At 43.1% G+C, this 19,741-nt stretch overlaps 1 protein-coding gene across 2 annotated transcripts in view; it reads left to right on the top strand.

Annotated features, from left to right (window-relative positions):
* The window catches only part of MTM1 (myotubularin 1), a 56,021-nt gene that overhangs the window by 19,054 nt on the left and 17,226 nt on the right, over positions 1 to 19,741 (top strand). For both annotated transcript variants that reach the window (XM_075260662.1, XM_075260663.1), the window contains 3 exons: positions 4,274 to 4,384; positions 5,138 to 5,239; positions 18,138 to 18,221. In XM_075260662.1, coding sequence (XP_075116763.1) covers positions 4,274 to 4,384; positions 5,138 to 5,239; positions 18,138 to 18,221 — 297 coding nt within the window. The remainder of the gene's footprint in view (positions 1 to 4,273; positions 4,385 to 5,137; positions 5,240 to 18,137; positions 18,222 to 19,741) is intronic.

Genomic DNA, 19,741 nt, shown 5'->3' with positions numbered 1-19,741 from the left:
AGTCGTTTGACATCTTCAGACTGGGGGGTCTCTATGGGGTCCTGAGGGTCAAAAAGGAGGTTGTGAATTATTTTTTCCTGGAAATCCAGATATTTGTCGGTGCCTCCCTTCTTTTTATAAAGTAAAAAGGCATTTTGGATTCCAATTTGTATTAGGTAGATGGCCACTTTTTTATACCAGGTTTTGGTTTTTCTTTTTACTAGATAGGGCTGTAAGATTTGATCACTTAAATCCACCCCCCCCATGTGTTTGTTATACTCGGACACACTTATTGGCTTATGCTTGTCTGCTGTTGCCCCTCTTTCCCTCACTGCCACTGTTCCTGTGGGGTGTATTGTGCTCAACAAATAGACATCTCTCCTATCTCTGTATTTCACCGCCAACAGCTCCTCACAAGAATAAGAACAGGACTCCCCCTTTTGTATGCCCTTCCCCACTAGCTGCTGCGGAAAACCAATTCGGTTTTTGCGCATGGTTCCACATGCTCCTGTGCTTGCACAATGCAAGTGTCTAAATAGGGCCACACCTGAATAGAAGTTGTCACAATACAAGTGGTACCCTTTGTGTAGCAGGGGCTGCATTATCTCCACCACTATTTTACTACTGATGGGAAAATTTGGGGGGCATCCTGGGGAATTAATTTTTTTATCTCGTCCCTCATATATTCTGAAGGCGGCGGTGTAGCCAGAACTGCTTTCGCAAAGCTTATATAGCTTTATGCCATATCTTGCCCGTTTGGAAGGGAGATATTGGCGAAAGCTCAGTCTACCGTGAAAACTAAGGAGGGATTCGTCCACACTGACGTTTTGCTCTGGGGTGTAATGTTGTAAAAAGGAGTGGTTCAAATAATTTATGAGGGGTCTCAGTTTGAATAACCGATCACGGTTTGGATCATCACTTGGGGGGGCCTGTGAATTATCACTGAAGTGAAGGAACCTCATTAGTCGCTCATAGCGAAGCCTGGACATGACTGCCGAATATATTGGGGTTGACTGTGCGGGACTTTTTGACCAATATGATCTGATTGAGGGCTTTTTTACAATACCCATATTTAGGGTGAGGCCCCAAAATTTTTTCATTTCCACCAGATCTGTGGGTGTCCAATCTTTGGCATGGGCAGAGGAAGGTTTTTGGGTTATGTACTGGGTGGCATATAAATTTGTTTGAAGGACAATGTCATTGAGGAGGTCGTCGCTTATGAATAAACTAAAATAATTCATGTGGGTAAACTGGGAATCATCCACTGTTATGCCAGGAGATGCAGTAAATGGGTGGACTCTAGGGGCAAAAGATGGAGCAGGTGCCCACTGGAGGGAACGCACATCAATTAGTGGGAAAGTGTCACTGTGTGCTGCCGCACTGCTAGTTCCGGCACCTTCACCATCTGAAGAGTCAATGTCATCAGGGAGAACGTCTCCTGAAGACACATCTGAAATGACACTTGTATTGTCATTTTCATTGTCTGCAAATGTTTCAGTGTCAGACGCATCTGATGCATCTGACCAAAGAATGGCGTATGCCTCCTCACTAGTATAAAACCTCCTCGCCATAATGTCACTGATTGCGAGCCCTCTTTGGTAGAGTGGCTGTAAAGCGCCGCAGAATATGTTAGCGCTATACAAGTCACAGATATATATATACCTATATGGCAGGTATATATATATGTATATATATATCTAAAATTTATACGGTAGATATATATATAGTGCTAGAGAGCTGATTATTGTGAGCCCTCTTTGGTAGAGTGGCTGTAAAGCGCCGCAGAATATGTTAGCGCTATACAAGTCACAGATATATATATATACCTATATGGCGGGTATATATATATATGTATATATATATCTATCTAAAATTTATACGGTAGATATATATATAGTGCTAGAGAGCTGATTATTGTGAGCCCTCTTTGGTAGAGTGGCTGTAAAGCGCCGCAGAATATGTTAGCGCTATACAAGTCACAGATATATATATATACCTATATGGCGGGTATATATATATATATATATATGTATATATATATCTATCTAAAATTTATACGGTAGATATATATATAGTGCTAGAGAGCTGATTATTGTGAGCCCTCTTTGGTAGAGTGGCTGTAAAGCGCCGCAGAATATGTTAGCGCTATACAAGTCACAGATATATATATATACCTATATGGTGGGTATATATATATATGTATATATATATCTATCTAAAATTTATACGGTAGATATATATATAGTGCTAGAGAGCTGATTATTGTGAGCCCTCTTTGGTAGAGTGGCTGTAAAGCGCCGCAGAATATGTTAGCGCTATACAAGTCACAGATATATATATATATATACCTATATGGCGGGTATATATATATATGTATATATATATATCTAAAATTTATACGGTAGATATATATATATATGGTGCTAGAGAGCAATTTATTGTGAGCCCTATAGGGTACGGTGACTGACACTTTCTGTAAAGCGCCACAGAATATGTTAGCGCTATACAAGTGACAGAAATATATATATATACCTATATGGTGGGTATATATATATATATCTCCCTATCTAGCTCTGATATACACAGATATATATATATATATTTATTTTTTTATATATATATATATGATCTATATATAGATCTGGGGATAGGGGATTAGGAATTAGGGGATCGATGGGTTTGGGGGCAGGATCGGGCAGTGGAAAGTGTGTATAGGGGTGTTTTTTAGCAAGCAATGTCTCAAGTCTCTCTCCTTCTTCTCTTCTCCTCACAAAGTAACAATGTGTAAGGAGAAGAGGAGAGGGAGGAGACTTAAGACGCTGGCTATACTGTAAATAAAAGAGATCGCTGTGACTTGCTGTCACAGCGATCACATGACCGGGGACCAATCAGATCGGTCCCCGGCATCTTCACCAAGTCCCGGGCTAGAGGTAGGGGCGGGACTGTTACCAGGGGGGGGCGCGATCTGCTCTAAAATGGCACCTAAAGACCGGACGTATTTCGACAATAGTCCGGTCTTTAGGTACCATCACATGAGGCCGTAAATTTACGTACGGCGGTCCTCATGTGGTTAAAGTGCACCTGCAATGAATAGTTCAGGTTAATAGAAGAAACTTTGTAATATATCTTATTATATACATAGGTTTCCTTTTTCACTTACCAGGCCGTTTTCCCTTCTCTCTTCACTCACTCTCATCTGTTGTATCTCTTGTGTCTGTATCCAGCCTTACACACAGAAGTCTATGGGGAGGGGAGAGGAATCGGCTGCTGCCAGTTAGTAGTTGAGTTTTTGCCTCATTCTGTACAGTGACAGTGTTGTCTTAATAGATATAGTAGAGTCAATAGCGTTATCTTAGGCCTGGTTCACATCTGCGTTCGGGAGCCTCCCCGAACGGAATACCGAACGCATTGGCAAGTGGTGAGCTTTTGAAAGCACACGGACCCCATAGACTATAACAGGGTCCGTGTGCTTTCTGCGCAGTGTCCACACGGAACATGTGGACAGGAAAGTGCTTCATGATCTACTTTCATGTCCGCATGACTCGTGCGGGAATCACACGGGCCCCATTATAGTCTATGGGGTCCGTGTGCTTTCACTGCTTGCCAGTGCGTTCCGTATTCCGTTTTGGGGGGTCCCCATATAGACTCCCTGAACGGATTATCGAACATAGATGTAAACCAGGCTTTAGTTACAATGCATCAGAGCGTAAAAGTAGCAATATGTGTGTGTCCTTTCCAGCAGTTTCCTACATTCTCTTTCCATAGACTTCTATGTTAGAAGTAATTCTGTCTTATAAATGGAGAACAAAGCATTCTTAATTAGTAAGCTATATTGCAGATCTTCTTATACTACAACACTCAGTGTCTCGGTATATATATATTCTAGTTGCCTATGTCGTGCAGAGTGTTATTCAATGAAGGTCATGGATAGACTGGTCTGGTGAGGCGGCTCTCCACAAGTAGCCATGTTGGGACCAGCATTGTAAAATGGATCTGACTCTAATACACAAGGGGCATCTTTGCTTGGCTAAGAACAGCAGTGCTAATGGCCTACTCCACTATATTAGTAAATGCTCATATTGCTGTTTCCTTCACATTTGTAGACTTCAGATAAAATGGTCAAGTCCCTTTAACCAGAACCAGATATGTTCTCCATCATCCCTATTATCTGTACTGGAGTGTTGCTTGCGTCTATAGAGTTTTACATAGAACAATCTTGAAATGAAGAATTAATAAGTGAATATTTATATATATTATGTCTTTTTTTTTTTTTCTTTTTCTTTTTTTTTTTTAGGAGCAGTTAATTGTGTTTGAAGTTCCTCTTGGTGTTATTGCAAGGATTGAAAAGATGGGTGGCGCTACTAGTAGGGGTGAAAATTCCTATGGACTGGATATAACCTGCAAAGTAAGTATGGCAGCTGTGCTGCGTGCCTTTGTGTTAAATGGTGCTTGTATGAGTGAACTATTTTATTATGGCTGACTCTGGCAGATCTAAAAAACAAAAAAAACACATCATTGGCCTTCACCATTTACCCCCTGCTGTGAATGAAGCTGGGTTTAATGTGGGTTTAACCCCTCTGGACATAATGCACTTCAATGGGAGTGTCGGAGATAGTACTGTACTTTGGTTATCTCTGACACTCTCATTGAAGTGAATGGGAGCAGGTATGTGTCCCATCCAGCAGGGGCGCTCCTACTTACAGCCTGACTACATTCATAATGTCCCCTGTTCTCATTGGTGGGGGCTGAACAGTAAGACACCCACTGATCAGCTATCTTATGACTAGACGAGGAATATGCTTTGTGGAATAACCTGTGAACAACCTCATCAATGGGTTGGGCTCCTACTCTTGGCGCCCCTACTGATAGACTTGTGAAACTGCATCTTTGCCCCATTTACTTGAATGAAGCTGCAAAAATTGTGCAGTGCTGCTACTAAGTCTAGGTGGTGCAGGTGTACTAAGCAATGAGAACAGCTCGGCAGCTGATCAGCAGGGGTGCCAGAAGTCACCCACCAATCTGAAACGCTGTTGCAATGGTGTGATATGAATCCATGTTCCACAATTTTTCATCGTATATAAAGAAGTACAAGTCTTATACACCGGGTACTATTTATATTTGTGATGCATTGATTTATTTGTATCGTTTTGCACTTTAGGACATGAGAAACCTGCGTTTTGCTCTGAAACAGGAAACTCACAGCAGAAAACAGATATTTGAAGATCTGAGCAGACACGCTTTTCCTCTTTCACATGGTTTGGTAAGAGGCTGATAATGCTATCATTTCGAATTTCTATCATTTTCCTCCGTAGTCGCTGACTGATGTCGGATCAGCCTAGTTGACGCTCAGTTTTATTGGTGGGTTTGGTGACAAATAGACATTTTCCTAGTTGTTACTTAATACATTTATGACATGCATCAGTAGCAATGATCTTGTACATGTGTTTGTGTGTATGTATATATATATATATATATATATATATATATACCCATAGGCTGAATCCCAAGCTGATATGTTCAGTTTCTGAAGCCATCGATACAATAATGATGATCGGTGGAGATCTCCCACTTGAAGTGTACTGTAAATTGGGCGATTCTCCACCACTTACTTGAAAGTACAATTGTATCTAAAGCCAAAAGTAACAGCACCAATATTTTTTCTCTCCTTCATATCCCATTCCAAATATACCAGTGGGGGATTCAGCAGAGCGCATCAGTCTATGGGTATATATGGCTCCTGAGGTCCGAGGACATGACTAAATCAGTAGCTATATCCTGCAAACACGTGTCCAGCGTGTTCTATTATTTTTTTGTGCCGTTTGGCTACTAAGTATACAGACTTGTAGCCATAACGTGCTGCCTTACTGCACTGTAGCATAACATAAGCTGATAAATTCCCTTTAAGGAGTGACTTAAGCTTCCTTTCCAATCTTTCTTTATACTGCATATTACATTGAGGTTTCAGATTTAAGCATCACAATGCAGTAGTCCGATACCGACCGACTGTACTCCAGTCTCAAGTGCGACTTTCTTTGTACATCCACCGAGCGATACAGCCGAGCTAAGAAAAGATCTAAATAAAGGGCATGGTATTGTTGAAGAGAGTAATGCATGCTTGACTTGAGTAGGCTATTATTGATGGGAAAAGCCACTCAAGGCTGTTCTAATCCTTAATCCTCCTGGGAGAGTTCTGCGGAGTGACAGGGTTGTAATGTACGGTATATTGTGCCGTCTACACTTACCTGTCATGAAAGGGGCATTAACTGGTATCACACTGAAGGGAGCGAGAAGTATTACAGATCCGAGGCGGGACATCTGACCTGGGTATTAATAATGTGTTATATACCTGCAGTGCTATAAATAGTGCCGCCTGGTGTATAAATAAGACGCTCTCCGGTGTCACAATCCATTATTTAGAGACTGTTACCCTTTAACAAAACCTGCTGAAAGTTGAATTTATGAATAATGTATTTCATGCCAGGTTTGCCACATAGTTGTTGTCATTGCTAGGAAAAGCGCTTGTCCCCACCACAGACCCAGTGTCACCAAAGCTAAAATTACACTATAAACTCAATATCTCAATAAGCTTAGAACGGTATAATTAAAAAAAAGAACATGACTGAGGATCGGGAGCAGAAAAACACCACTAGATGTCATAAAACAATATGTCCACTCATTATGTAAGTAATATACCTCCCCCATACTGATACTTTCTATGCTGATGGCTAGTGAGGTCATAACATAGACTTGTGGTAGGTTTAGTAGAATAGCTGCAGTATGTGCATGAGGGGTGACACTGTTTCTGGCCATATATCTTGTATTCTGCTCAATTTAGCAGTCTTTCCCCCTGCAGGGTCTATCGCTAGTCTTCACTTGTGCCTGAGCGGGTGGAAACTAGCTGCTATAATGTCTCCTATGACGGCACATGGCGAAAACACACAGGCGTCAAACACACGACCAAGTCCGTTCTGATGTTTATAGAGCAGATCCTATAAAATATTGGAACAGAGCATCAGTACATCCTTGGGGCCACAAACTGTATGTGCATGAAACCTAACTCTCTCTCAGAAGCAACACCCTATAGGTCATTCTTGTAAGACGTGGCCGGTATTGATATGAATAAAAGCACTTCATAGCATGTTGTCTTTCACTTGGCTAATACCTCCCTCCCCCCTTTTATGGGAATATACAAGCAAACTGTAACTTTTAAGCCAGATTCAGATGTTTTTTTTTTTTGTTTTGTTTTTTTGTCAGGATTTTGACGTGGAATCTGTGTCAAAATCTTGACCAAAAAAAGCCTCCCATTGAAATGATTGTGAGCCGGTCATTTCAAGCGAGCTGCCCTTTCTTCAAGGCGGATGTCCGCTTTGTGACGTCCCCTCCCGACTTGGCCCATTCATTTGGGCCTACTCCGGAGCAGAATGCCGTGACCGGATGCCGGTGCACTGCATGGTGGCTCAGTGGTTAGCACTGCAGCCTTGCAGTACTGGGGTCCTTGGTTCAAATCCTGCCAAGGGCAACATCTGCAAGGAGTTTGTGTTCTCCCCGTGTTTGCATGGGTTTTCTGAGTATCCAGTTTCCTCCCACACACCAAAGACATGCTGATAGGGAAAGTAGAATGTGAGCCCTATACGGGACAGTGACTGACAATATCTGTAAAGCGCTGCGGAATATGATGGCACTATATAAGTAAGCATAATAAAATAATAATAATAATGTTTTTTATTAAATGACTTTGTAAAACCAGCTGAAATACAGAAGATGAAGGTAGTATCTGCTTTTACATTTCACTTCTTAATGTCACAATGATATAACTGTAGTAAACTCTACTGAAAACTGAGCCATCGCTTGTGGAGGGATTTACGGTTTAGACTGAAAATACCAGACCTTAGGGAAATACATGATGGCAGCCATCTTCTGGGGACTCGCTTCATATTCTTTGGCCAATCCATTGCAGTGACTGCAGTCGGACAGAAAAGTTCTGCAAATCCAAATTTATTTATTTTTTTTATAGTTTGGCAATTTCAGTTTACAACAGACACCCAGCGCATTCTTCTATAGTAAATGGGCTCCGTGGATCAACGTTGGTGTGCGCTGGGGTAGTGGTCCTTGTCTCGTTGCTCTGGTCCTCAGACACCCGACAGGTGAAGCTATACTAAAATTTCCAATCATACATCTCATTCCCTTCATAGGCTGTGAAAATGGCACAGTCCATTTTGCACACTTGTAAAACCCAACTCGGTGGCTGGACAGAAGTATATGGGCGGTTTCACACATTGCAGTTTTTTTTGGGGGGGGGGGGGAAAAACCACTGCAGTTTTCATATTTCGCTTTCATTCACTTAAGTTTGGCTAAAAAGAAAAGACAAACTACTACAACTTGTTACATAAAAAGGTGTTGTTTTTTTTTTTTTTGCTTTTTTTTTTTTTTATGTATAAAAACCAACTCCAAAATTGGCTTTGCCTGCAGCGCTGTTTTTTAAATACTGCTATTGAAATAAATTTGGAAACAGGAGGTTGGCGGGGAAATTTTAGTATTGCGGCTAGGGAAGATGAAAAATAACCCCCACACACACACACACACACACACACTAACCTGTTGTGGTGCTGTGGTGTGACTGGCTGCTTTGCAGTGTCGTGGTGTCACAGAGCTTTTCCATTGGAAGCGACTGCTGAGGCCAATCAACGGCCTAAGGAAAGGAACCCGGGACGTCACCGGAGACGTATGCAAGTGACTTCCAATATATATATATATATATATATATATATATATATATATATATATATATATATTAATATGTTTTGTAATTTTTCACCTTCCCAGCCTTCACAGAAAGTATAATTTCTCCTGGACAAACCCTTTAAGGCACAAATTGCAAAGCCACAAAGCAGTGTGAATCTTTCCTAAATCTCCAAGTGTTTTCTATCACACACATGTGCTAAGTGTTATTGCAACCCTGTTCACACGTGTGATCATTTTCATGCAGATTTTAGTCTTGGCCCTGGGAATTATCCCAATAAGTAGCCTACCAGCAGTTTATCAGGCACAGAAATTCCCTCTTGAATACGGCTTATACTCTTGCAGATCCATTACTCCTCCTACGACACGTTTGCGGTAGAATCCAATTCTGCCACAAGTATTGTGTGACTAGTCGCTGATGTGAGCCCCTCCTAAGCTGCCGCTGCGCTCCTCATTGACCCTGCTGATTTTTATAGAGTTGTGCTATTGTATGAGCGCGGAGCATTACGTGGTGATGTTTGCGGTCTCTCCTGTCCGCAGTACGGTGCGCGCTATTATGAGTTATGTTTCCTTATTAAGCTTGCCTATGTAGTTAATGCTTTAGTAATTAACCCACATATGAAGATTCGCAGTCCCAGAAGATGGAACTCATTTTGACTGACAGCGTTTTAGTAGCTGGTGGTGCTGGACCTGAGCGATATTGTAATGCCAAATGCATATTTGCCAGTGGATGTGATCTAAAGAGGAATTCACTTCCTCCGCTGCTGCTGACCTTGCAGTAATACAATTCCTTTGTTAATCTAGGTTGATTTGCATGCAGAGATAATGCCGGTTTACAGCTCTGTTCAGATGTTCATCTGCCTGATTATTTTTTATTTTTCCCCTTGCAGATAAGGTGGTATAGAGTGACATAAGGTGGCCAAGGATATAACTGGGTTGCATAACTGAGCAGGTGCCTCAATGCTGGAAGTATCCCTCATGGGACCTCACAAGTCACAATAACTGGGTCCTGTGTAGAGATGAGCGAACACTGTTCGGATCAGCCGTTCCGAACAGCACGCTCCCATAGAAATGAATGGAAGCAGCTGGCATGGCCACCGGCCACCGGCAAAGTGTACGTGCCAGGTGCTTCCATTCATTTCTATGGGAGTGTGCTGTTTGGAACGGCTGATCCGAACAGTGTTTGCTCATCTCTAGTCCTGTGTCCTCCCCGTCTGTATAGAGCGACTATCAGATATGCACACCGCCCCTCTGTTCAAAGTCTATGAAACTGCTGATGGCTAAATGTTGGCTATCCGTGCCATAGCGATTGAAATGAGCACCTGTGTAGTATCACTCAATTCAGTTGGGGACCCTGGACCCAGTTTTTGTGATTACTGACAGGGCCTGTGTCAGCATCCAACTGACCTGGGCAGGTGCCGGTATCGCAGAGCCTGGGGAAGCTCAATGGAATTTCATTCAATAGCACTGGAAGTAATCATTGCTTTTCAGTAGGCTTTGCTACTCCCAGGGCTGCCCATCCCCTTGCTTCAGAGCTCAGTACAAGGAATTTTTATTAGCAGTCAGTAAAGGTTGCCCTTATATATGAAATAATGAGTCAGTAAGAGTAGGCCATAACCCAACTCTGACTGCAACTCCTTCATAAATGGATGATAGTCATTGACATCAGCAGTAAAGCTTTAGGCTACTTTAGGCTCAGCCCATGTAGCAAAAAGCCGCATAAGGCTGGGGCCCCACATTGCGGAAACGCAGCTTTTTTTTTGTTGCATTTTTTTGAGCCAAAGCCAGGACTAGACTGAACAGAAGTTAGAAGTTTAAGAGCTTTCTATATATTTCCAATTCCATTTGTAGCCATTCGTGGCTTTGGCTCAAAAAAACGCAACAAAATCTGCAACAAAAAAAAGCTGCGTTTCCGCACCGTGTGGCCTCAGCCTAAAGAAGCTTCATAAAAAAAACCTAGTTGCGTCCCGCAGCGTTTTTAAGTATTTTTGCAGAGATTTCCTCTGTGGACTTTCTTCCCTTATAGCTATACAGAAAACTCCACCATTTCCGCAGGTATAATTGACATACTGCCATTTTAGAAAACGTGGGCGTTTTTGAAAAAGCAGTTTTTCCGCTGAGGTTTTTTTCCTGCAATGTGTGGATGGGATTAGCCAGAATCTCCTTTATTTTACAGGTATGGCAAAACACTGTTTTTTGCAACGTGGGGCTTCCACCTTATAGGAGTTGTCCAAGCAGTATTTATTTACCTAACTGATTCGGCAGAATTCTTTTGATGGACTTTGGGGTTCTGGCAACATCACAACCCTCAGGTCATGTGATCAGAGGAAATATTAGGCTCCCCGGGTTGCCCAGACTCCGCCAACACGGCCCTGACTCGGACGGTGATTGTACTAATGTTAATGCCCATTAGATTCTTTGGTGGTTTGATGACTTGTTACGTGTTAATTTAGACATTCTGGTCTGTACATCAACTCGATTTCCCAGCGTGAGCTCAGTCAGGAGACAGGACTCCTTGTATCCTAGTGCTCTATAGTGCTAGGAGTCTGGGCCTGGCGGTGGCTTCACTGTTCTGTCCTGTATGTAGTATAGGATATCAGAGCCATGAGAAGGCAGAGACTAGATCATTACGATGTCATGAGTCCCTGGACTGGGTCTGAGCCAGGTACGCCGGCCCATGTATGGACTGAAATCTCATGCACATGGGGCCTAAAAATGCCAACACTGAAGCACCATTATCAGGGATTGTCGCCCGTTTTGTTTTTTTTTTCAGTGCACAGTAAATCTCTCCTTGAATGGGTCCAGTCAGTCCACCGGCTCGCAGCGGTAAATGGAGGCTTCTATATTTTTGCTGTGGAGCCATGGCTATCATACTTTTTCAATGTATATTATTGCCTTGTGGATGTACCTTTAATATTATTACACCGTGGACTGGGCACTTGCATTGTATATAGCATTTTTGTGTAATGTGCTGATTTTTTATTCATGGCATTGCAAGAGGCTCACGTAAAAATCACGTTGCGTAACCACATTCCAGTATCCTATTTATAAGTTCGGCGCCTGGGCCACATTTTTGCCAAGAAGCTGTAGTCACTATATGTCAGTTATGTGTCCAGCTAAATAAACATTTCTTCCTCCTCCAGCAGGTTTCTTCTGATGAACTGTGCTGAATTTTGATGTGTATAACCTTGTCCGGCATCTTCCCAGTTGACCAAGACAAATGGCTTTTCTGTTTCAGTTCAGCCGGCTCCTCCATTATACCCTGACCGCTATTTTCACAGTTCACTTTCTGGAAATGTTCGTGCGTGTAGCTCTAAAGTAAGATTGTAAGCGAGTCATCTGGCCGTGTTGTAATGGCTCTGTCCTTGGGAGTGGGTGGATTGTCACCATGGTTGTTTTTACTTCTGTCTTGTAATATATTCCAAGGCTTCTTAATTTTTTTTTAATATATAAATAATATCAAAAAGTGACCGCATATAACTACGAGTTCCCATGACTTCATGATCGTTATCTTTAGTTGTTGTTGTTTTTTTGTTTTGTTTTTTTTGTTTTTTTTTGTTTTTTAGGATAAAAAAATAAAAAATTCCGAGTTGGAAAATTTTAACCTTATGCTTTCTTTTTTATACAGTGTGTGTATATATAGATATACACTCACCGGCCACTTTATTAGGTACACCTGTCCAACTGCTTGTTAACACTTAATTTCTAATCAGCCAATCACATGGCGGCAACTCAGTGCATTTAGGCATGTAGACATGGTCAAGACAATCTCCTGCAGTTCAAACCGAGCATCAGTATGGGGAAGAAAGGTGATTTGAGTGCCTTTGAACGTGGCATGGTTGTTGGTGCCAGAAGGGCTGGTCTGAGTATTTCAGAAACTGCTGATCTACTGGGATTTTCACGCACAACCATCTCTAGGGTTTACAGAGAATGGTCCGAAAAAGAAAAAACATCCAGTGAGCGGCAGTTCTGTGGGCGGAAATGCGTTGTTGATGCCAGAGGTCAGAGGAGAATGGCCAGACTGGTTCGAGCTGATAGAAAGGCAACAGTGACTCAAATAGCCACCCGTTACAACCAAGGTAGCCAGAAGAGCATCTCTGAACGCCGCACAGTACGTCGAACTTTGAGGCTACAGATGGGCTACAGCAGCAGAAGACCACACCGGGTGCCACTCCTTTCAGCTAAGAACAGGAAACTGAGGCTACAATTTGCACAAGCTCATCGAAATTGGACAATTGAAGATTGGAAAAACGTTGCCTGGTCTGATGAGTCTCGATTTCTGCTGCGACATTCGGATGGTAGGGTCAGAATTTGGCGTCAACAACATGAAAGCATGGATCCATCCTGCCTTGTATCAACGGTTCAGGCTGGTGGTGGTGGTGTCATGGTGTGGGGAATATTTTCTTGGCACTCTTTGGGCCCCTTGGTACCAATTGAGCATCGTTGCAACGCCAAAGCCTACCTGAGTATTGTTGCTGACCATGTCCATCCCTTTATGACCACAATGTACCCAACATCTGATGGCTACTTTCAGCAGGATAATGCAATGCCATGTCATAAAGCTGGAATCATCTCAGACTGGTTTCTTGAACATGACAATGAGTTCACTGTACTCCAATGGCCTCCACAGTCACCAGATCTCAATCCAATAGAGCATGTTTGGGATGTGGTGGAACGGGAGATTCGCATCATGGATGTGCAGCCGACAAATCTGCGGCAACTGTGTGATGCCATCATGTCAATATGGACCAAAATCTCTGAGGAATGCTTCCAGCACCTTGTTGTATCTATGCCACGAAGAATTGAGGCAGTTCTGAAGGCAAAAGGGGGTCCAACCCGTTACTAGCATGGTGTACCTAATAAAGTGGCCGGTGAGTGTATGTGTGTGTGTATATATATATATATATATATATATATATATATATATATATATATATATAATTTCTTTTTTTTTTTTTTTTTTTTTAAGGGAGAATGTTCTCTTCATTTAAGAGATTACTTCAACTTTTATTTATTTTCCCATTTACAAACTTGGACAGTTCCATCCTTGTTTTTTCTTTTTTAATCTGATATACCATATATACTCGAGTATATGCTGACTCCCCCTCCCCCTAATTTTACCACAAAAAACTGGGTAAACGTATTGACTCTAGTATAGCTGAGGGAGGAAAATGCTAGCAGTACCATACAGGCCCAAAGCCTGTGCTAGCAGTAACAGGCTATTACTACTAGCACAGGCTTCGGACCTATATGGTACAGCTAGCACAGGCTTTGGCCTATATGGTATATGGTAATATCCCAGACCACATGACGTCTGGGACATTACCATATTGGCCCGAAGCCTCCTAGGAGTAACATCAGATCCCAGAGAGGTGAGTAAAACTGTTTGTTTTCTCTCACCTCCCCTGGGGCTCCGATTATACTCGAGGGTCTGAAAAGACCCTCCCCCCGAGTATAATAATAGTGGTAGTGGGATCGCGGCCTGGACCTGGGCCTATTCACTACCGCCCTTTGTGGCCTATAGTACAAGGGGAAGCAGGGGTGACGGTAAGTAGGTCTGGGTAGGTTGATAAATAGGCCGCTACCTACTGGGGATACTCCAGCAAGCAGCGGCCTATTATAAAGCCAACAAACAAACAAAAAGTTCTTTTACTTACCACCTCGCCGCTGCTCCCGCTGCCGCCTCCTCTTCACTGATGAGACGTCTACGCGTGTGAAAGAAACCAGCACAGGATGCTGATAAATGATATCAGTGTGTCATCCATGGACCCAGGCCGCAAAACAGATAGGAATAGGGTCTGTCCTGATTTTTGCCACCTAGACGGACTCCTGATATGGGGCCTTAAGAAAATATTGAGTCATTGGCAGCAAGGTGGCTCAGTGGTTAGCATTGCAGCCTTGTAGCTGGAGTCCTGGGTTCGAATCCTGCCTAGGGCAACATCTACAATGAGTTTATATGCTCTCCCTGTGTTTGTGTGGGTTTCCTCACATACTCCGAAGACATACTGATAGGGGGGAAAAAAATGGAGCCATTGTGCTATCCCTTGGTTGTATACATGGAGCCCTAGTACTAGTTTCCAGGCTCACACCTTAGCAGCGGCTTTTGTGGTTTGTTATTTTAGGGTTTAGAATCCTATAAAAACATTAATATTGGAGCTGAGGGTTCAATAGATTGTATTCATTGACGTTATCCATTCATTGTAATATAGTCTGACCACCGCTATATTAGTGTCTCTGGTGAGATATGGCTGTTCATCGGGAAGGCTAGCCAATAGTCCTGGGGTTAGCTGTGTACATACTATTAGGCTTGGTCATTGTTCTGCCTATACCGGGTCCCTGTTACTGCTTCATCATTGACAGCTACAAATCTTTGAGTTTATATAGTGAACTCCTGGGGAGTCAGGAAGCCGTGCACAGGGTTTCCTTCCACCCTCCCCACGTGTGTTAGTCATACTCGTCCTGTCTCGAGCAGACTAGTTTTACATGTCAAACTGCTTATTTTCTGTTGGACAGACCTGATGGTGCGATGCATGAGCGTTACGTACTGTGTTTATGAGCCGTCTATCATCAGCGTTGTGCAATCTTATGTAATTATACACTCCTATGGCAATACCTGCGCTGGTAATGGCTTGTAATGGATACAATGTTCTCTCTAGTAGATGGTTTATTAGGGCGGATGTAGATGTGTTTTATTGTAGAACATTTTTTTTTTAATGTGGAAAGAAGTAAATCAGAAATCCACCAGTCTATGTATATATGTATGTCATCTCCCACCAATGTCTGATCACTCCTCTCCTCGCCCATCACTAGAATATAGAGACCACTGCATTAGGAAAGTGCAATGCCACTACTTGTGGCTTTGATGTGAGAGCCCCCTCCCCATAGCCTTTGACATGGACATTATTTTCAAAGATCAACCATTCAGATGCTTGAGAAAAGCCAGGTCAATGTCGCTTAGCTGTCAAACTTGATCCCATTGGGGTTCTGGTGTTTTGACGGCAGGGCTGGTGTCCTAAACTGTTCTTGGTAGTGGCTTGACTTTGTGTGACTTTATTACATTCTGGTAAATGGTAAGTATTTAAAATTATTAAAGGGGGTGTCCAAGACCTTGGATCCGGAGGATTTAGGTTATTACTATTTCATCGGTGGGGAACTGACAACTGGACCCTGCACCCATCAGTTGAACCGGCTGCCGGGAATCGCTCTCCTCTACAGTGTACCCTCTCTGTAGTAATGGCGTCGGAGAACTGCAAATCTGAATAGGACATAGCTGCTTCTGACTACACACAGCTTCTGGATCAGCTGATCGTTGCGGGATTTGGTTATTGATTCCCCACCATTCAGATACTAGTGACCTATTCTGTGGATTAGGTAATCAGGATCCAAAACACTTGGGGATTAGACACAACCCTTTTAATTTTAAGAGGCTGTGAAGGATTGGGACAAAATGGATTCCTTCTTCCAAAACCAACTCCACCCTTGTCTATAGTTTTCTCTGGTATTCTCATACCATATCGTCACTATTAAATGTGGATGGATGGATGGATGTAAATGATAAAGGCACCATGTCCCATGAAGTTAGAGACTGGTCCCCAATAATGATCTAAAAATTGGCTATCAATATAGTGATCCCTGGAGATACCACAATGGGACAGCTCTGTTTAGATTGGGACTACCAGGACAGTCTGCTAATAGTCCAGAGTCCTGGTTTATATTGAACCAACACATCGTACTACATGGTGGTCATTTAGATGAATGGCTCTCCATGTAATACCTGGTCAGCTCAAGTCTGCCAGAACAGGAGTTGCTCCCCAAAGCATCCCCCCATACACGTCTGTTTGGCTTAGTGTGCAAGTGTTCTGTATGGGGAGAAGAGTAAGGCATTGCCATACACCACTGGTAACACTTTAGCACTCCTAAGAACAGAAGGAATTGGTGTTGAAATTCCACTTTTTTCACACCCTATATCTGTAAATCTGACAAGTGCTTCTATACCCTGCATGTTTCCCTGACGTTGCTCTTATATGTATAGGGGCTGTGGGGAAAGTAACTCAGTAGCAGCACAGCAATGGTGCGGACCCAACCAGTCACAGACATGGACACACAACTGTTGCAAAACAGGTTTATTTAGGAAAAACAAACCTTGACTTCAGGCACAAAAACAGCAAAATAAAATACAGCTTTAACTTCAGGCAAAAATGTGAAACAAAACCCTGCTCGTCTGAGCACTCACTAGACAATACATACTAACTGTATGTGTGGTTTACTTTCAGCCCTATGAATCAACAAAGCGCAGCACAGTCTCTGTGTCAGGACAGCCCCAGGCACCCCGTGTCACTCCCAGGATCTGCCATGAAGTGCAGGCTCTGCAGCCTTTTATGGGCCCAATAATGAGTCCAGGACCCACACCTAGGGCTGAGGCCTACTCAAGACCTGCCCTGGACCACACATAGGTCAGAAATCTAGGGGACATATACCCTGACTCCAGCATTCTGCCTTTATATATGTCTCATGGAAGGGGGGGAGAGTTTAGGGGGTTACCGTTGTGCCAAGTCCCATCTAGGATCCTGGGATTGCACGGTTGCCTGTGTCATATGTTGCTCCATGTTTAACCCCTTTTCTTCCTTGTATTGTGGCATTTATTGATTTATTGCCCCGTTCAGAGCCTTCCCTTTGTAGCGTAACCTTAATTTAAATGTGTTAAGTGATGGAGCAGTAAGAAATTGCTAGGCGCTTGTAAGTAAAGGAGATGTTTCTTTGTGCAGAAATTGCCGTGTTGGGGAAAGATACTGATCACAGCAAATCTGTCATTCAAAGCACAGCAGTAGACGCATTGTTCAGATTGCTTTCTGTACACATTATCCCCCCCCTCTTATTCCTCTCTCGCGAACGCTTTGATTACAAGACTATTTTTTTTTTTTATATTCCTTTCTCTAACGAGAGCTGTGGACGCTGCCAGAATTTCTTGTAAAATTGACATATATTTGTCAGACGGCCTTGTGTTGTCTATTAAGGCATGGATGTTGAAGAATTAGTAGTGTTGTGAGTCCTATGTACTTCATATAAGGCATCTGTAAGGAGTACGCGGGTACGCCTAATGTACAGTCTACCCCAAACCCTAGGGTCTTAGTGCTGTATAGTGTTACTTCCGACAAACCAATGTAGTCTGACAAGTAAGAGATTGAAAGCATTTTGTTTTCTGCATCGTGCATGTATTCTTTTACATTGCAGGCTGCTCGGTGTCATTCATTGATAAACCTGACTGATATGATGTTTAATGCCCTGATCTGTAGCTCATCTCTCTGCCCCCTCAAGCATACATAGAAGGCACCATAGAAGGCTGTTCTCACCAAAAAGATGATTATTTGAGACTTGCTGATTAATTTTATTTTTTTTCTCCCCTCCTTCTTTTATTCCAGCAATTCTTTGCGTTTGTAAGTGAAGAAAGATTTCCTAACAATGGTTGGGATATATACGATCCTATTAAGGAGTTTCAGAGGCAGGTAAGGCAAATTCTCCATTTCACTATATTGACTACCAACCTAGGCTATGTAAACGGCTACCGTGTTTCCCCGAAAATAAGACAGTGTCTTATATTAAATTGTTGCCCTAAATATAGGACCTGTCTTATTTTCAGGGGGTGCCTTATTACAACCGGCACTTCCTTAGTGGAGTGTCAGCATGACTGCCGGTTGTAGGTAGTGTAGTGCAGGGGAGGGGGGAAGTTATCATACTTACCTTTCCCTTCTTCCTAGCAGCGCTGGTGCTGCTGTTCGTCCTGGAAGTGGTGAGCGGGGCTTAGCGAGGATTCGGGGGGCGGGTCTTAGCGAGGATTCGGGGCGGGGCTTAGCGGAGCTTTGCAAGCTTCACTTCACTGACACAGCAGCCGTGCTCTGTGCTCCGTGTGTACAGCAAAGCCGGCTGCTGCCTCTTCTGTATGGCAGCTGCTGTCTCTGCCTCTGGGATGAGCTGGGAGAGCTCATCCTACAACAGCAGAGGCAGCAGCCGGCTTTGCTGTGCACACGGAGCACAGAGCATGGCTGCTGTGTCAGTGAAGTGGAGCTTGCAAAGCTCCGCTAAGCCCCGCCCCCCGAAACCTCCGCTAAGCCCGGCCCCCCGAAACCTCGCACACCACTGCCGGGCATGCCTTTTTTTCGGGGGATGCCTTATATTAGGCAATTCAACAGAAACCCCTGCATGCCTTACTTTCAGGGGGTGTCATACTTTCGGGGAAACACTGTAAATGTATGGTCTAGTCCTATGTAAACATGGCATAACCACTGTATAATAACATTATTTAATGCACCTAATATCCTGGTTATATTGACCAATATGACAAGGCAGTGGAGGCCCCGATCCACAAGGTAGAAACACAGTTTGATGCAGGTGACAGCATTCACCTATTTCTCCATGCAATGACCTACGGTTTTATTTTCCATGAACTGTGGACACTACAGGTCATGCTGAGCTATATGTTTGCTAAAATTGTGAAAGGGGAAAGACTAAAGGGGCTCTATCATTGCCAAAACGTTCTGAGCGCTACTTCGCGTGCCCGAGCGCCATTTTCTTGTAGATCGCTATAGAACAGCATACTGAGGTCTATAGGTAGCTACAAGAAAATGGCGTCCGGACTTTTGTCTCATTGTGTAATATATCATTTTTACTGGAGGGTTCCCCCAGGATCATCATCAGATCAATTTATACACAATGGGTTTACAGACCTTTCTTAAAGGTCTGTACTTTTTAGTGGCAGGAGGCACCTGCCCCCCCTTACTTACTCTTAATAGAACAAACTTATGACAGACATGATTTCTGAGGAAGAAAGTCATGTAGGTCTTAAATTTTCCTTGCAAAATTTTCCTTATAAAAATAGCAACCACCGCATTGGCCAGGACAACACCAGTTGTATGACTGGTCTTTGCGGCCTCGTGTACTGCCCAGGTGGACTGCGATGACTGCTCTGTCTGATTCATCTACGAGCTAGTGTCTACGTCACAAGACCGATTCATTCCAGTAGTCGGGA

This window comes from Leptodactylus fuscus, chromosome 11 (assembly GCF_031893055.1).
Source record: "Leptodactylus fuscus isolate aLepFus1 chromosome 11, aLepFus1.hap2, whole genome shotgun sequence".
Taxonomy (NCBI): Eukaryota; Metazoa; Chordata; class Amphibia; order Anura; family Leptodactylidae; genus Leptodactylus; species Leptodactylus fuscus.
Note: the sequence above shows the minus strand (reverse complement) of the source record. Positions and strands in the feature narration are given on the sequence as shown.